The 17,990-nt window shown below is 49.3% G+C and overlaps 1 protein-coding gene and 1 non-coding gene across 2 annotated transcripts; one reads left to right on the top strand and one right to left on the bottom strand.

The window, feature by feature from the left end:
- Positions 1-5,737: 5,737 nt before the first annotated feature.
- On the top strand, positions 5,738-5,810 carry TRNAE-CUC (transfer RNA glutamic acid (anticodon CUC)). The gene has a single exon. It is a non-coding gene; the product is annotated as a tRNA-Glu (tRNA).
- A 282-nt stretch (positions 5,811-6,092) lies between these two features.
- Positions 6,093-9,102, bottom strand: LOC123144770 (serine/threonine protein phosphatase 2A 57 kDa regulatory subunit B' kappa isoform). Its single transcript, XM_044564011.1, has 3 exons — positions 8,829-9,102; positions 7,311-8,574; positions 6,093-6,737 (listed from the first exon to the last, which is right to left on the bottom strand). Exons 2-3 carry the CDS (start codon positions 8,478-8,480, stop codon positions 6,405-6,407), a joined length of 1,503 nt encoding a protein of 500 aa, XP_044419946.1. The 5' UTR covers positions 8,481-8,574; positions 8,829-9,102; the 3' UTR covers positions 6,093-6,404.
- Between the last annotated feature and the right edge of the window lie 8,888 nt (positions 9,103-17,990).

Below are 17,990 nucleotides of genomic sequence, written 5' to 3'. Positions count from 1 at the left end.
TTACCTACGTAAAACCACAACGTGATATGCCAATTTCTATTTATCCTTCATAAGGACCCTTTTCATCGAATCCGCTCCAACTAAAGTTGGAGAAACAGACACCCGCTGGTCACCTTATGCAACTAGTGCATGTCAGTCGGTGGAACCTGTCTCACATAAGCGTACGTGTAAGGTTGGTCCGGGCCGCTTCATCCCACGATGCCGCCGAAGCAAGATAAGACTAGTAGTGGCAAGAAAATTGACAACATCTACGCCCACAACAAGTTTGTGTTCTACTCGTGCATAGAAACTACGCATAGACCTAGCTCTGATACCACTATTGGGGAACGTTGCAGAAAATGAAATTTTTCTATGCTTCACCAAGATCAATCTATGGAGTCTTCTAGCAACAAGATAGAGGAGTGCATCTACATATCCTTGTAGATCGCGCGGAAGCGTTCAAGAGAATGGGGTTGAGGGAGTCGTACTCGTCATGATCCAAATCACCGATGATCCTAGTGCCGAACGGACGACACCTCCGCGTTCAACACACGTACGGTTGGGGAAGACGTCTCCTCCTTCTTGATCCAGCAAGGAAAAGGGAGAGGTTGATGGAGATCCAGCAGCACGACGGCGTGGTGGTGGAAGCAGCGGTGATCTCGGCAGGGCTTCGCCAAGCTCTACGAGAGGGAGAGGTGTTTCAGAGGGAGAGGGAGGCGCCAGGTCTTGGGTGCGGCTTCCCTCCCTCCCCCTCTTTATATAAGGGCCAGGGGGCGCCGGTCCCCTAGAGATTGGATCTCAAGGGGGGGTGGGTGGCTTGCCCCCCAAGCCAAGTGGGGCGCCCCCACCCCTAGGGTTCCCAACCCTAGGCGCAGGGGGGCCAAGGGGGCGCACCAGCCCACCAGGGGCTGGTTCCCTTCCCCACTTCAGCCCATGGGGCCCTCCAGGATAGGTGGCCCCACCCGGTGGACCCCCGGGACCCTTCCGGTGGTCCCGGTACAATACCGGTGACCCCCCAAACTTTCCCGATGGTCGAAACTGGACTTCCTATATATAATTCTTCACCTCCGGACCATTCCGGAACTCCTCGTGACGTCCGGGATCTCATCCGGGACTCCGAACAACTTTCGGGTTACCGCATACTAGTATTTCTACAATCCTAGCATCATCGAACCTTAAGTGTGTAGACCCTACGGGTTCGGGAGACATGCAGACATGACCGAGACGACTCTCCGGCCAATAACCAACAGCGGGATCTGGATACCCATATTGGCTCCCACATGTTCCACGATGATCTCATCGAATGAACCACGATGTCGCGGATTCAAGTAATCCCGTATACAATTTCCTTTGTCAATCGGTACGTTACTTGCCCGAGACTCGATCGTCGGTATCCTAATACCTCATTCAATCTTGTTACCGGCAAGTCACTTTACTCGTACCGTAATGCATGATCCCGTGACCAACCACTTAGTCACTTTGAGCTCATTATGATGATGCATTACCGAGTGGGCCCAGAGATACCTCTCCGTCATACGGAGTGACAAATCCCAGTCTCGATCCGTGTCAACCCAACAGACACTTTCGGAGATACCTGTGGTATACCTTTATAGTCACCCAGTTACGTTGTGACTTTTGGCACACCCAAAGCACTCTTACGGCATCTGGGAGTTACACGATCTCATGGTCTAAGGAAATGATACTTGACATCGAAAAAGCTCTAGCAAACGAACTATACGATCTTGTGCTATGCTTAGGATTGGGTCTTGTCCATCACATCATTCTCCCAATGATGTGATCCTGTTATCAATGACATCCAATGTCCATGGTCAGGAAATCGTGACCATCTATTGATAAACGAGCTAGTCAACTAGAGGCTCACTAGGGACATGTTGTGGTCTATGTATTCACACATGTATTATGATTTCTGGATAACACAATTATAGCATGAATAAAAGACAATTATCATGAACAAGGAAATATAATAATAACCATTTTATTATTGCCTCTAGGGCATATTTCCAATACTAATGTCGAATGCCCATCCCAGCCACATGCCGGGAATGGGACACGCACCGGTCCGGTGCACTCACCGAGGCTACCGCCGCCGTCATCCACCTAACCATCTTCAGAGCAGGTGCTGACGCAAAGACCTTGCGAGGTCAGCTATCGACGCCACCATGGCGCCAGACAACGCCACCACCCTGCGTGAGGCCATCATGCCACGTCCACCGCCGAGACCCCGCTGCTCCATGCCGCCGAAACCCGCCGTCGTCAACGCGAGAGAAGGCACGCCACACCACCTCACGCCTCTTCCATCCGGCGCCGCTCCACAAACGATGCCCCCAAGAGGGAACATGACAATACAGTGCCGCCATCGTCCGATCCGATGATCTTAGGATTTCTCCCGGAGCGGCACGAGCAGGTCGACCATAGTTGCTTGACGACGCCTTCATCAAAGTAACAACGTAGACGCCGCCATTGCCCACCATGACTGAAGTCAGCTCGGTTTTCACCGGCGACTATGCTTCATTTCAGAGGTATTCCTCCTAATTTATATGCTTGCCGAAGGAGATTCAGCGAGGAGCTCAAATGGCTTACCCACAGGGCAAACAGAAAATCCTATGCTACTCTACCTGATTGGGTGCAAACCTTCAGATAAGTAGGGTCATCTCTGCACAGTATTGGCTTTGTTACCTGCTGCCCTGTTGCCTGTTGTTGTACTTTCCTTGTTAGCTAGCTTAGCTTAGATTAGTTTTTTGACCTTTTGTAGCTTTGATTAGACTAGCTTCTTTTCTTTTGGCTGTATGTTTAAACTCGGAAAATTTATAAAAATTACTATGAGAAGAAATTCTCACAATTTTAGGTCAAAAGAAATGAAACATAGGAATAAGCAGTGGCGGATCCAGGACCCAGGCCGGGGGGTCCTGGACCTGGGGCGTGAGCATGAATTTCTTCGTTGATTGCAGCACATTGTGCGCTGTAGCAGCACTGTAGCTGTACTGTAGCAGCGTAGGGCCCTGGACCTGGCCAAATCCTGCATCCGTCCCTAGGAATAAGGATGTAGAATTGGATTTCATAGGAATTTGATGACCTAGTTCTATGATCCAAAGGACTTCCATAGGGAAAGATTAGAATCCTCCACAATTTCTATAAAATTCCTTCAATCATATTCTTGACATGACGACATCCCAAGTGCCCTATGCGCGGTTCATTGGAGAAGAATGCGTGAAATTTGTATGCAAGATTGGATGAAAGTAAACGTTGATGGAGCAGTGACTAGAATGGGCGACGGCGGGGGTGGCGGAGTCATCTTCAGCAATGATCCAGGCGCATTCAGAGGAGCTGCATGCTCTTTTTTTCCCGGCACTCGCTATTGCTGAGGCAACTGAACTACTCCCTCCGTTCTAAAATAGATGACTCAACTTTGTATTAACTTTAGTACAAAGTTAATATAAAATTGGGTCATCTATTTTGGAACGGAGGGAGTATTTGCTTGCAGGCAAGCAGTTCAGATGGCAGTGGACCTTAATATTCATTTTTTTTGAGAAAACGCCCTCGAGGCTATTTATTCATTAGTAGGCGAGTTCATATCTGATTGAACATGTTGAATCAGAAAACCATGGATTACATCATAAATGGTGAAGCAAGCAGTAAGATGAAGAGCCTCTGTAGCCAACAGATGTGCTACTACACTGACACTCCTCAGAAACTGAAGCTTGAAACCCCCGTAAAGACAAGAGAAGTGAAGGCATCTCTCTGCAAATATGGTAACCCATTGATCTAGCGTTCCCCGACTGCCACAACGATACCACCTCTTGACAGTCGGTCTCGATCACCACATGTTGGAAGCCGCTTTCAATCGAAAAAAGCGTACCATCCCGACATGCCCTTGCTGAATTCCAAAATACCTTAGCTGGATATCAAAGTATTACTTGGTACTCCCTCCGTTCCAATTTACTCGTCGTGGTTTTAGTTCAAATTTGAACTAAAACCACGACGAGTAAATCGGAATGAAGGGAGTAGGATGGAAGGATGTTACGTAATTTAAACTAAAATCACGACGAGTAAATCGGAACGAAGAGAGTAGGATGGAAGGATGTTACATAAGCAACCTCCACCAAAATACACGAATCTTTGGCTGAACCCGAAGTTTCCAAAGTCGCTTCCAACTGTCTTCTCCACCTGAAGACGATGATGGACTGTCGTTGCTGCTCGATCTGTTTATTGCTGGAATTTTGTCCATTTTGGGCCTAGCCCGGTAGCAGTTTCAGAAATTTCTAATAAATCCTAGAGGCCCACGCAGCCCATTTGTGCAAAGCAAGAGGTGAAACTAAAGTTTAGTCCCACATTGCTAGTTTAGAGGGAGTTGGACCTCTTTATAAGGGAGGCTCCTTCCCCACTTGTATGAGCATGAGAACAAGAGGGACATCCACGCGCGCTCCTCCTTCGCCGCCCGCCTCGCCTCGCCTCGCCTCGTCACGACGCGCCACGGGTTGCGGGAATGAGCCGAGCCGATGTCTAAATTTTTGCCACGCACTACGGGTATACGAAAGGTCACTCGGGAGATGGAAAGTTTTTGCTGTAGTGGAGACTAAATGCGAACGCTGCACCCTTCGGCTGTTGTCTGTTCGTTTCATCTCCCTCGGTCCCTTCAGCTCCCGGCGCTGCCCTCTCGCCTCCTTCTCTTGCGCCTATAAAAGGGAGGTCGCTCCTCTCAGCAAGACGCACCAGAACTACTTCTTCCTCTCGCCACCGGTTCCTGAGCACTGCGCTGCTGCTACGATCTTCTCCATCCCGGCTTGCGGCGTGCACCGCAGGTCGGGACAGTAGGCCTCCGAAACCGCACTCTTTGAGTCCTGTACGGGAGAAGGGTGATAAGGTTTTTGGGGAGCGCTCTGCGCGACTACTGGCTGATTCATCACGGACGATCCGGTCGCCGACGACTACTTCCCCGACGACGACTTCTTCCCCGACGTGCACGACCTCCTCGACGACATGGCAGGCGAGGACACCGACCCCAAGTCCAGCGCTTCTGCTGCTGCTGTGCCGTACGTGTTCTTCTCCTTTCTGTTAGAAGTCCTATTACAGTTCTTGGCTCTAGTTTCTGTCCTACGTATGTTAGGTTCTATGTCGTATAAGCAACTTCATCTAGTGACTGTTGTAGATGTGTTTACCTCAAGTTCATATATGCAGACGATGTTTACCTTATCTCTGTCAGATTGCATGACTTGCTTTATATTTGCTATTTTAGTCATGTTTTATCTACTATTTCTGTTAATAAAATCATTCGGTAAATTGCTCATATTTCCAACATTTATTCCTCTCCCACGCCCAGGACCAAATATCATAAAGACTCGTTTTGTGGCGGGGCATTGTGAGGATTGCATCAGCATCGGAAGGTACAGACACCTGACGTATTAACTTAATATTAAGGTGTTGGTGGACCTTAATATTCAGAAACTCCAGGTTGAAATGGACAGCCTGAATGTTGTGAACATGCTCAAAGACCAAACAAAGAACCTTTCTTCTTGAACCAAATCCTTTCTCTTGTTTAAATAAATAAAGTTTGAGTGTGAGTTTAAAAGAAAAGAATAACCATGACCTGATTTTCTTCCTGGAAATAACTGGCAAATTGTAATTTCTGTTGAACCCTTACCCTTTTTCATTTTCCGCACGGTCTTCTGTTGTTTGCTTGATTCTTAATTTTGCCGATGGGTTCTTCATCTGAATAATAACAGTGATTTGTCAATCAAAATCCGTCGTAGTCTAGGTGGTTAGGATACTCGGCTCTCACCCGAGAGACCCGGGTTCAAGTCCCGGCGACGGAAATCCATTTTTTTGCAAACCTACGTCTTTCTCTTTTTCTTTTGCAAGTTTTGTTCTAGTTATGCAGTTTATTCAGGTAAATACTCTGTTCATTCAAAATACAGAGCTAATTCATTTTATTGTCTGATGAATCTATACAACAATTACAATGCCCTAACATCTAGGATTGACATCATCATTCAGATAAGTTTTGTTTTCCACATGGTCAAAAACAGTCAAATTCAAAACAATCAAAGCCTCAGCACTTCAGAATGAAATCGTGCTCGACGACCCCACATTTGCTCGAGAGAAATGGCTCTAGACACTTGAATTAAGCTCTAGGATAATGTTCATAAAATAAACAGGCAAAGTTACAGCTAATGAGTCTCAGCGCAAGGCGCTTGCTCTCAAAGCTACATTTTGCCTCTAGAGCATTAGACATAGTGGGAATAGTTACAACGTACAGAAGAAAAGCAAAACGACGAGCCCTGGAGTTGATCATCACTTGGGCGCGCTTCACCGAACAGGGGAAGAACACCATTGGCATGCACCTCCACCGACCAAACACACGCTAAACGAGGGTGGGGGCGACGACATTATCGCCGACGGTTGGCGACCTACCCTACCAGGACGGCGGTGTGGCCGGTCACTGGCTGGAGAGCTGCGGCAGACTCTAGTTTCGCCCACTTCAGCCTCCGCTTCTCTTCCAACGACGCCTGGTTTTCCTCATCCTCCTTGCACTTGGTTAGGCACGCCGAGAACAGTTCCTCGTCCATCTCGGAGAACATCTTCATCACGTTGGCGGTCAGGTTCAGGACCGCGTGGTTCCAATGGTTCTGGCCGTTCTGTTCTAGCGCCGGAACGATGATGGGCATGATCACTTGCCGGTTTTGTGCCACCAGGCTGATGATGTGGTCATTGTTCCACATGAAGAGTGCTCTTTCAGCAACCTGAAGAAGAAACAGTATCTTATTAAGCCAACAACCATTTGTAATAGAAAATTCAGAGCAAATGTGAGCCAACTAATAAGTGACTAACAGACCATAACCCACAGATGTGTGAACTCATTTGAGTGCTTAATGCCGGCCCAAGTGTCGGCTATTCATGATATTAAGAATATAGTATAATCATTAGGTGATAACATGACGGCCTACTTTGGATATGTTGTCCATTTGTCAACATTAACTTTCAGGGCTTCAGACATCTGTTGCTCATTTCCCATGTCCACACATTCTAATCACAAATATGAGACACATGGAGCCATGGAGGGACCAAAAATAAGCTTAGCTGTTGGGGCCTTTGGGGACTGCTTGATCAATAATGTTATTTTGTTATCATGACCCATTCTGATTGAGTGATGCAAACTTCTTCAGACTTCATCACATAAGCACCTAAATAAATTTCATATGAAAGTGCCTAGTTTAAGTGGCAGAAACAAGTATAGTACATCCAACAATACTGCAACAAGAACATTGGAGAACTCAGAATTACCAAGTTATGTTACTTGGGGCAAGGCAAGTTACCTGGAAGTGTGAACTGTTGATGCACTGAGCTATCCGCCGGAACAACGGAACCATACATTTCTGGAACTCCACCATGCTGGTAGCCTCCAGGATCTCCTCAATCTCACTCAGGAACATCACCTCCTTCTGGCTATTTGTCACAGGCCAATATCTCAGCAGACCAATGATTATCGATCCGGCAAGCTTGGGGTCCTTTTCTAGAAACTGTGTCACGCAGTATGTCAACTGCTGGAGATACACCCCAACTGACTTCGGCTTGTGCAGAGGAATGAGAACTCTCCAAAGAAAGATCTTGTGTTCCTCCTTGAGAGGCAATGCAAAGCCACTGATGACGCTGCCGAACACCTCGAGCAGCTCGGCGATGCCGTTGTGCCGCTGGGTCTCGAACACAAAGTGGTAGAATATGTTGCTGACCGCCTTGCGGATGAAGGGCCGGTGCACCATGAACTTGCCGTAGATCCTGTGGAGGATGGTCTTGAGGGAGTCTCGCTCCCGGGGGTCCTCGGAGTCGAGGAGGTTGAGCAGCCGGACGATGAAGGAGTGGTCGAAGTACTTCTTCCCTATCTTGGCATCCAGGGAGTTGGACCCGATGAACTTGAGCAGCAGCTCGTACACGAGCTGCAGATGGCACCACGCGGGGTCGAACATCGGCTCGTCCTCGTCGCCCTCGCCGCCGGATGAGGAGCCAGCGCCGGACCTGTAGCTCGGGGGGAACACCCGGAAGAGGTTGACGGCGAGCATCCTGGAGCAGGCGGCGATGACGGCCTCCGGGTAGCGGCCGCTGCTGGAGTCGACGAAGTCGATGAGATCCAGCAGCGTCTGCCGCTTGATGTCCTTCTCGGCGGAGCTCTTGGCCGGGTCGGAGAAGTCGAAGACGGCGCAGCAGAGGCCGAGCTTGCTGACGAACAGGTTGTGGCGCTCGGAGCTGGGCACGTCCTTGAAGGCCACGAGCGGCTCGATCCCGGCGACGACGCTGGAGGGGAAGACCGCCGACGACATGCGCTTGATGGTGGAGGCGGAGCGGCCGCCCCCGCCCCCGCCGGCCGGCACGCTGCTGGTGCGCTGTATCGGGTTGCCATTGCCGCCGCCGCTGCACTGGCCCGAGTCGCCGCCGCCGCCGCCGCCCGTGGACTTGGTCCGCGGCAGCTTGCTGAGGAACTGCTTCCACATCTTGGTCCCGCCCGCCCGCCCGTTCGCCGTGGAGCCCCTCACGCCGGCGCCGCCATGGTACGGCCGCAGCAGAGCCTTGGGAGCAGAGCAGAGCCTTGGGAGCAGCAAAGCAGGAGAGGGAGAAGGGTTAGCACACGGTGGAGACGCGGAAGCAGGAGAAGATCTGGGGAGCTCCAGATGCAGCAAACAGTGAACTTTGCAGGAAAGATTTTTCCAAATCCGGGCCAATGCGGGTGAATCTGGACCCAGCGAGCGCGGACCAGGCACGAAGATGACCAAACCGAAGCTCGGGAACCTCGGCCGGGAAAGGGACGCGACAATGGCGGCGGCCACCCACCAGCCACCTACCTCACAGCGCGCAGCAAAGCGGAGCGAAAGCAGATGGCCGCTCCACCCCCCACCAGAACGGCACCGGATCTGGGGCCTCGGCCGCCGGCGCCCTCCGGATCCGTGCGCCGAGACGCGGCGGCGAGCTCGGTCGGCCGGGAGCTCGTGAGGATGGAGGCTTGGGGAAGCGGATCGAAATCTGTGTGCCTGCGCGTGGTCCGCTTCTTCTTCTCGGGAAGAGGAGAGGGAGTGAGGTGGGGGAGCAGACAGGGAGGGAAGGCGTCGCTTGTTCGCTTCCTGCGCGGGCTGTTTTGTTAATACGGGAAACCGTACGGACGTCCTCGTCAGTATATTTTTCAAAGGGGAAAAAAGAAGCATTTGTTGTACCACCGCCACTAGTCAGTCACGATGTCACCGTGTTTGATTTTTTTTCTAAACACGGTACTAAGAGCAACTCCAACGGGGCGACCCATTTTGTCCGCCGGCGTCCGTTTGGGTCGGCGCGGACACAAAAGACGGCCAAACGCCGACCCAAACGAACGCGCGTCTGCCTGGCGTCCGCATGCCGACCCATTCCCGACACATTTTTTAGTCGGATTTGCGTCGGCACGGAAACGAGACAGACGCCCGTGCGCCTACTCCTCTCCCCGGGCCCGCCGGTCGATGGCAGCCATCATCATCCCCTCATTTTCCCCAAAACCCTCCCACCTGCTCGCACTCCCGCCCCATACCCGACATGGACGACGACCTCAACCTCGACGCAGCCACTTGCCTCGCCTCCCTCACCTCTTCCCGCATGACGACCGCCCCTCCGGCAAAGGCAAGCCTCGTGCCCTGCCCAAGACTGCCGCCGCGCCCAAGCCAAAGAAGGTGCTGACGCTCGAACAACAGGCAAGGGAGTTGGCCAAGAGGAAGGATCAGAGGCACGCCGCGGACGCGAGGGATGAAGTTGCCGCCGTCGCCGCCGCCGCGCAGCAGGAGGTCACCAACGCCCGCGTCGCGGCGGCAACGAGGGAGGCGCTCTATATGCTCGGGTTAAACCCTAGCCAGCATGGCCTCGTCAATGCCGCTGTGGCTGCCACGGCCAGCACCGGCTCATCCGCGTTCCCTCGGATGGTGCTGCCCGACTCCCGCGCGTCAGCTTGCACCCCGATGCCCGGCTTCCATGTGTACCCGCGGGCTTCCCGCCTCTCCGGGGAGTGCTCGTGCGACGTGAACGTGGTGGCGCCTTCTACGCCCGCGCCCACGCCCATGTACCTTAAAGACACACCGGCATTCGATGGCTCGTCATCCGGAGGCGCGAGGAAACGCGCGCGACAGATGCCGGCCGACGTGCTACCTGACGCCCACAACCTGTTCGATGGAATGCCGGCCACCAACGACGAGGACTACATGCAGAACCTCATCTTCGAGGGCGGTGCGCAGGCCGCTGGCTACGATCCCGACGAGACACAAAGCCAGGACGGCCATGGGGCGTTCAAGCCGGGCGCTGGCAATGATCCCGATCAGGCGGCCTTCATGCGTGATCAGGTTGGCATGGACCTGGACAACCTTCCACTTGACCACGAGTTTTCGGACGACTATGGGCAAGAGGAAAAGGACGAGTGTGACATCGAAGTGGAGCCTTTGTTTCAGGACGAGCTCGCCAACCAAGCCGCCGGGCCGAAGCCAAAGCGCAAGAGCAAGCGCACGAAGGCATACACGACGGCCGAGGACAAGCTTCTTTGCGAGTGTTGGCGAAACATTGGACAAGACCCCAAGACCGGCGCCGAACAAAAGCATTCAACTTTTTGGATTCGTATCCACCGGGAGTTTCATGAGCGCAAGAAATTTCCTCCTTACCAAATTGTGAGCATGCGCGGGTGAGTATCCATTTAGAAGCAATGGAGGGTGATCCAGCAAAAGTGCAACAAGTCTTGTGCCACTCTTGAGAGCGTCAAAGCCCGCCCCGTGAGCGGCATCGGCATGCAAGACATGGTATGCTAGCAAGCCGCCCTATTTTGTGTCATTAAGTTTATGCTTGCGTGTTCATTTGCATATCATTTTTGCCAATATGCTTGCATGAAAACATTTGTAGGCATTTCAAGCTTTGGAGCCATTCAAAGTCCAACACAACGGCAAGTGCTTCAACCCCTCCCATTGCTTTAGGTCATCAAAGACGAGGAGAAGTTCAAGGCGCAATATGCCGCCCTCAAGTCGCGCATGGGGAAGAAGTCATGGGGGAGGTTGGGGACAGCGAGCCAGCACGGCCATGGGGGAAGACCAACTCCAAGATGGAGGACAAGCGGGATGCGGCATCGAACGTCTTGATCGCAAGCGTGAAGGGCATGATGAACAAGAAGGACTCAAGGGAAGAGGAGAGCCGACGTTTCAGAGAGAAGCAAATGAACGCCTTCATGCAGATCCAAAGAAGGAGGCTTGAAATGGACGCGGAGAAGCAAGCCAAGATGCTTGAGATGGGGGCGGAGAAGCAAGCCAAGATGCTCGAGATCGAGGCCGCCAACGCCAAGACCACGGCGAAAGAATTGGTTCTCGCGAGCATGATGACCGGGGTGGAGACCATGAAGGTGGATCTCAACACCGTGTCGCTAAGGAAGAGGCCGTGGTTCGAGAAGATGCATGTCGACATGTTCGAGTTCACCGACGAGTGATCTCGTGGCCGCGAGCACCTTCCTTTTTTGTATGCCGGCTTGTGTGCTGACATGATCACGGGGCCGCGATGGCGTGGTCGAACTCAAGTTCCGCCCCTTTTTGTGTGCTGACATGTGTGCCAGCATGAACTTTGTGGTGATATTTTTTTGAAGCCGACAATGTATGCCGGCGCTGGCATGGTGCTGGCACGAGACATGGTTCATACATACATAGTGAACCGTTAAAGTTGCTCGTTTAGGTCGTTCCGTTAAAATTGCTCATGGTTCATACATACATAGTGAACCGTTAAAGTTGCTCGTTTAGGTTGTTCCGTTAAAGTTGCTCTAAAGCTCATACATACACACGTACACACACGTCCTACCTCTGTGAGCATCTTCGAAGGACCGGAGTCGACATATTATTCTAAAGTTGATGAAGTCGTCACAGACCCGTCATAGTGAACAGAAACGTCTTCTTTCGCTAAAAACAGATCCTGACGCTACTGCAACAAATACAGAACAATACGAGCACCCTCAAATCTTAAAACTGAAGGCCGAGGAAACCACCGAACACAGGCTGTTTTGTTTGTTTGTTTGGTTGGCTCGTAGGGGTAGGTAGGAGTAGGAAACTGCAGATTACAAACCGAATCTGGGCCTTTCTGCAAAGCCGGGATCCCCGGCCGGACCTACGAGCAGATTTGGTCGCCGGGCGATAATTAGTAACTGGCCCAGCTTCAGTCTTAACAAATCAGCCGAAATAATTGTATAGAAAAGCAGTTCAAAAAACCTGTGAGTAGAGTAGACTGGTGTGAATGGTAAGAGAGAATAATGTGCGTAGCGTAGGCGCGCATGTGCGAGTGGGCTCCGGCTCCTTTCAATCAGAGCCCGCCCATGCCCATGCCACCACTGTGCACGGCCGGCGCGGCGAGCGCTTTAATTCGAACGCCGCGGTCAGGTCACGGGCGGGCGGCCAGAGCCCTCCGATGGGTACGAGGCAGATGGACGGCCGTGTGCTTGTCCTCCGGTGAGGCAGGGCCGTGCGTGAGGGTGACGTGCACGGGCTCGCCGGAGGGGAGGAGCGGACCACCGCCCGCCGCGTCGCTGTCTCGCGGCGGGGGACCGCTGTGGGGTGAGGTCACGCGCCACGTACTCCTGTTGCCGCCTGGTGAAGAGGAGAGGAGGATGGCGTTGAGTTTTTTTACTGCTGCTACGGATCGGCTCGTTGCGCCGACGATATGTGGTCATTTGCGCCGCGTGGTACGTTTGTTTGTCAAGCGTACTGCGTGGGCGGCTCTTTGGTGCGTCGTGACGTCGCCGCTGCACACAAAACGCACGTACACAAAAGTGCTTGCGTACTGCTTAAGAACGTCGGTAGTTTAGTGATTAATAAGCAACAAACTCATGCAATGTCGGCCGGAACAGAATGAGAAACACAATGATTCACGAAATGCAAACAGGACTTATCTAATGCATGAGCAAACATGCCAAACAGATACCGAGCTCCATGGAGGCCTTAATTTAAAGAAAAACAAAATCAAGATTCCAACCTTTTCGTTTGAAAAAATTTCAGAAATCAATTACGAGCCCACACGTGTGGGCGTTTGCATCTCGCCCACACGCGTGGATCCGCGTCTGTTCGTGAGCGCACGAATCTTGGCATGTTTTTTTAGCATCAGTACAGACACAAGTGCTCATATACACGCGCATACACTCACCTCTATGAACGCACACACGCACACCCTACCCCTATGAGCACCCCCGAGAGACTGAGCCGGCATATCATCTTGAGATTTACGAAGCCACCGTAGACGCCTCGTCGTTGACGGGAACGTCTCCTCCCACTGAAAGCGCATCGCCGGAAATCCTGAAATAAATCCAGAAATAATGCGAGCATCAGGATTTGAACCCTGGTGGGTTGGGGATACCAGTGTCCATCTAACCATCTCAACCACAGGTTGATTCGCATCTTGGCATGTTTCTAGTGCCACGTATGACTGGCGTGGTGTGTGGGTGTTCACCCGGTCGCTCACACGACCGTTTCACCACACGGGAGGGGCTGGTGTGTAGGGGTTCAGCAGTTCGCCAACACACCACTTTCCATGCATGCACAAGGGCTAGTGTGTGGGCATTTGCCATCTCGCCTACACGCCCGTCTTCTCTCCCACACCCAAACTGCTAGTTGCCATATGTTTTGCATCGCACATGGCAACTGCCCTAGTGTGCTTTATAAGCAGGTGGCAACTCTCTTTTTACCCGAGTTGCCATGTGTTTTACAGGGTACACGTCAACTGCCTAGTGTGCACGTAAGCAGATGGCAACTCTCTCTTTACCGAGTTGCCATGTGTTTTTGCATGCTACATGGCAACTGCCTTAACGTACACGTAAGCAGATGACAACTCGTCCTTTTTACATGGCAACTGCCCTAGCATACTTGTGAGCACATGATAACTCTCTCAACTGCCTAGTGTTAGTATGTGGCAACTCCTAAAGTTTTGAAATCATGGCAACTATAGTAGACCAGACCATACATGGCAACTGCAGTTGTCCAACATGGCAACCGTAGTTCAGCGACATGGCAACTGCAGTTAAACGAACATGGACGAGGGTCTGGACCATGGCAACTGCGGGCGCACGGTGACTGTCACGCGTGGCGTGCGGGACCACGAGGTACGAGGCCTGACATATGGGGCGTGTGGGCGTTATCTACTTCGCCCACACGCACGCGCGTGAGAGGATCGGGAGGGAAAAAAAGAGGTGTGTGGGCATTACTTGTTTTGCCCACACGTAGATGTGTGGGCTGTTTCTCTTATACACCACACAAAATGTGTGGTCAGTCTCTCTAACGCCCACACGTGTGGCATTTATCGGCGTCCAACAATTATACATACACCTAGATACGTAACGAACATGTGTGCAAAATTTTAGGTCGGACTACATTAAAATGAGAGCTACACATAAAAGTCAAATCTGAGCCTTTTCCGCATATGTACTTGTTCAACCTTTAAGTCTATGATTTTTTTTTGTGCAGCTCGCAGTTCAAGGTATTTCATCCTGAAAATTTTCACACATACACATTACATCCTTGCATACATGTGTATTTATTTTTAGAATATTTTTGAAACTAAAAAAGTTTGAATTTTGAATGTTTCAAAATAAAAGGCATCCATACAGCTCGTCTCCAAAATGCCCTACTCATGCATGAGCTACTACATTGAAATGTCGGCAAACGGGCTTGAAAGCAACCTAGGAGAAACCTTCGCACGCATGATTCATTCAAGTGATGACCGGACCAACAATAGAGCGATCCCGGCTCTCGGAGTGGAGCCATTGCACGGGGGATAAATAATAAAAAGAAAAAAAACACTTCTTGAAATTGTTCATCACGTACCATGAAGAACCAGCGCAGCCATCTCAGGAGCCAAAACTACAATAATGAGTTCAGTTCAAGCAACAATACCACTATCATGATTCAAAACCACTACACCCACTATTGATTTATCAAGATCAACAAACATACCTGCATCATAATAAGATCAAGAGTGTACCTGACGGCTGGCGGAGACCAACAAAACCTAGAAGCAAAGGTCCTACACCTAGAAACTAGTGCGTGCTTGTAGATCTTTCTTATAAAATTCAAATAGCGGCGTTGGTTTTACGAATGTGTCAAACTTCTTGATGCCAAAAATCTAGTCTCTAATTATACATGTACAAGTGAACATATCATCAACTAACAAACCCAACATCTCCAATACTCAACGTGGCAACTAGCTCGGGCATGAACAAACAACCAACATGTTTGGGCAATGCTTAAGTTTGGCCTGGTTTAACAAATCCGATGTATCGTATTTTGTGCCAACCTTCTCAACATGCTACAAAGTCTTCATTTTCATATCAGGATGACTTATAAAAAGGTCGTGCACCTCGATATGATTGGTTATTTCATTCAACTTTTCATCCTTTCAAGGCGGATCACCTCTTTGGCTATCACAAGACACAACATGGTCATACTCAACTCGCCAAGAAAACCATGCATCCAATTTTTTTACCACCTTTTTAAAAGACATGGACCAACTTATGTGGTTGATAAATCAATCGTAACTTGTGAGGTTGTTGTTGAACTAACACAAAATCGACAAATTTGAAACACATATTCGGTGAGGGAGCACCACTCATCAAGATCATCAGCAAAGTCAAAATCCAAATTACCAACAACCTACCTAGATTTGCTTAGTTTGATAAATTATGAAGTTATATTTACTTGTGCTACCAAGCTACCTAAGGGACCACTATACCTCCTTCCAGTGATTTTGATTGGTCTTGACATAAAATAGTTTATCACGCTAACTGCATGAGCAACATTAGGACATGTACAAATGATATCGTACATTATAGGAATAGGGAAACTATAGGAAGTGAGATGACATGCATCTTAATTCCTATAGGGAAAGAGATGTCATTTGATGCATAGGATAAGATTTTTTCATTGAGTCTAGACTAATGTTTTTTTCCTCTGAAATGTGATGGATTGGCTCCTATCCTACATAGGAATAGGAATACATTTCTACAAACCAAATGGCTCCAAAGCATTTTTTTTTCATTTGAAAATCATATCCTGTTGAATTCCTACAAAATTTCTACAAAGCCTAGACCGATAAGGAACTTTTGATATGCACTATTCTTTTCTTTACTCGAAGGACCTAACGAAGTGGACAACCTAAAATATGATGTCACCTCATCAATAGGAGAGTGATTTCAAACGTCTTCAATGTATCTATAATTTTTTTTGCATTGTTCATGAATCATGACATATTTCCATCATTTATATAGTACTCTTTTAAGTTTATTTGGACTAACATCTTAACAAAATGGCTAGTACTAGTTTCTGTTTTCAGGGAAAATAGGTATTTTAAACCTTCTAGAAAGTTCATAAAAAATATGAGGATGATGTAGATATGCACCAAGGAGGCCCCAAGGTACCCAGACTTGGGACAGGAGCCACAAAGCTCTAGGCACCCTGTGTAGATGCCCCAACCCTTAGGGCATCTAGGTAGGGTGTCCGGGCGTACTAGGAACCTTTTGGAGCTATCCTACCGCAAGCTTGTCCAGAAAGTTTTTCAAATACGTGGACCAACTTATGTAGTTGATAAATCAATCGTAACCTGCAAGGTTGCCATCAAACTAACAAATCTAAAATACATAGTCGATAAGGGAGCGCCACTCATCAAGATCATCATCAAGTCAAAAATCTAAATAACCAATAACCTACCTGGATTCTCTTGGCTTTGATAAAATATTAAGTATATTTACTTGTGCTGCACAGTTACCTAAGGAACCACTATATTGCCTTCCGATGATTTCGATTGGCCTTGGCATAAAACGGTTTATCACGTTAACTGCATGAGCAATATTAGGACATGTACAAACCATATCATACATCAAACCACCAGCTGTACAAGGATAAGGAACTTCAGATAGGTATTATTCCTTCTCTTTACCCGAAGGACCTAACAAAGTGGACAATTTGACTCCACCCTTTTGAGTGAAAGAAATTGAAGTTGCAAATCTCATTGCGATCATTCTACCCCCGCAAGGGCCAAGGGTAGAAATATACCGACACGAGCCACTGCGGCTAACCCTTGCATGGTCCTATAACACTAACGACATTCCCAAGTCTCCACTCCAATTGGTACATATGTCCATGGTGGAGTTATGACTTTCTCTTTGCCATGCAGTCGCCGTTGCCATGTGATAGTGATGGGATGTGCTTCTTCTTGATTGAAGGGCGTCATGATTCAAAACCACTACACCCACTACTGATTTATCAAGATCAACAAACATACCTGCATCAGAGTAAGATCAAGACTCTATCTAACGGCTAGCGGCGACCAAGGAAAAGTAGAAGTGAAGGCCCCACACCTAGAAACTAGTGCATGCATGTAGATCTTTCTTATGAAATTCAATTAGTGGCATTGGTTTTACGAATGTGTCAAACTTCTTGATGCTAAACATCCAGTCTCTAATTATACATGTACAAGTGAAGATATCAACAAATAACAAATACTGGTGGAAAAAAGGCCTTTGGTCGCGGTTCGCAACTGCCATTAGTCGCGGTTGCGCAACCGCGACCAAATAAGCGCGACTAAAGCCCCCCACCTTTAGTCGCGGCTGCTTAAGAACCGCGACTAACGACCCGTCCACGTGGGCGCCAGGCGGCCGTCAGGGCGGAGGACCTTTAGTCGCGGTTCTTCTGGCCAACCGCGACTAAAGGCCGCCACAGGTTTAGGGTTTTAGCCCCCCCTAAACCTGTTTTCTGTTTAATTTGTATTGTTTTATTTCTTTTGTGCTTTATTTTAATTTTGAAGGAGTTTCATATATTCTACGGTACTACATACATGCATATGAATGTACAATTTCAAATAAATTTGAAATTAGAACCAAAAAGAATTCAAGAGGAATATACAATATATATTCAATATCATCGGATGACCATATACAATTTTGAACAAGTTTCCATACATGATTTAATGCATATAAAGTTCTACGTCCTCGTAAT

The sequence above is a fragment of the Triticum aestivum genome, chromosome 1B (assembly GCF_018294505.1).
Source record: "Triticum aestivum cultivar Chinese Spring chromosome 1B, IWGSC CS RefSeq v2.1, whole genome shotgun sequence".
Lineage (NCBI taxonomy): Eukaryota > Viridiplantae > Streptophyta > Magnoliopsida > Poales > Poaceae > Triticum > Triticum aestivum.
Note: the sequence above shows the minus strand (reverse complement) of the source record. Positions and strands in the feature narration are given on the sequence as shown.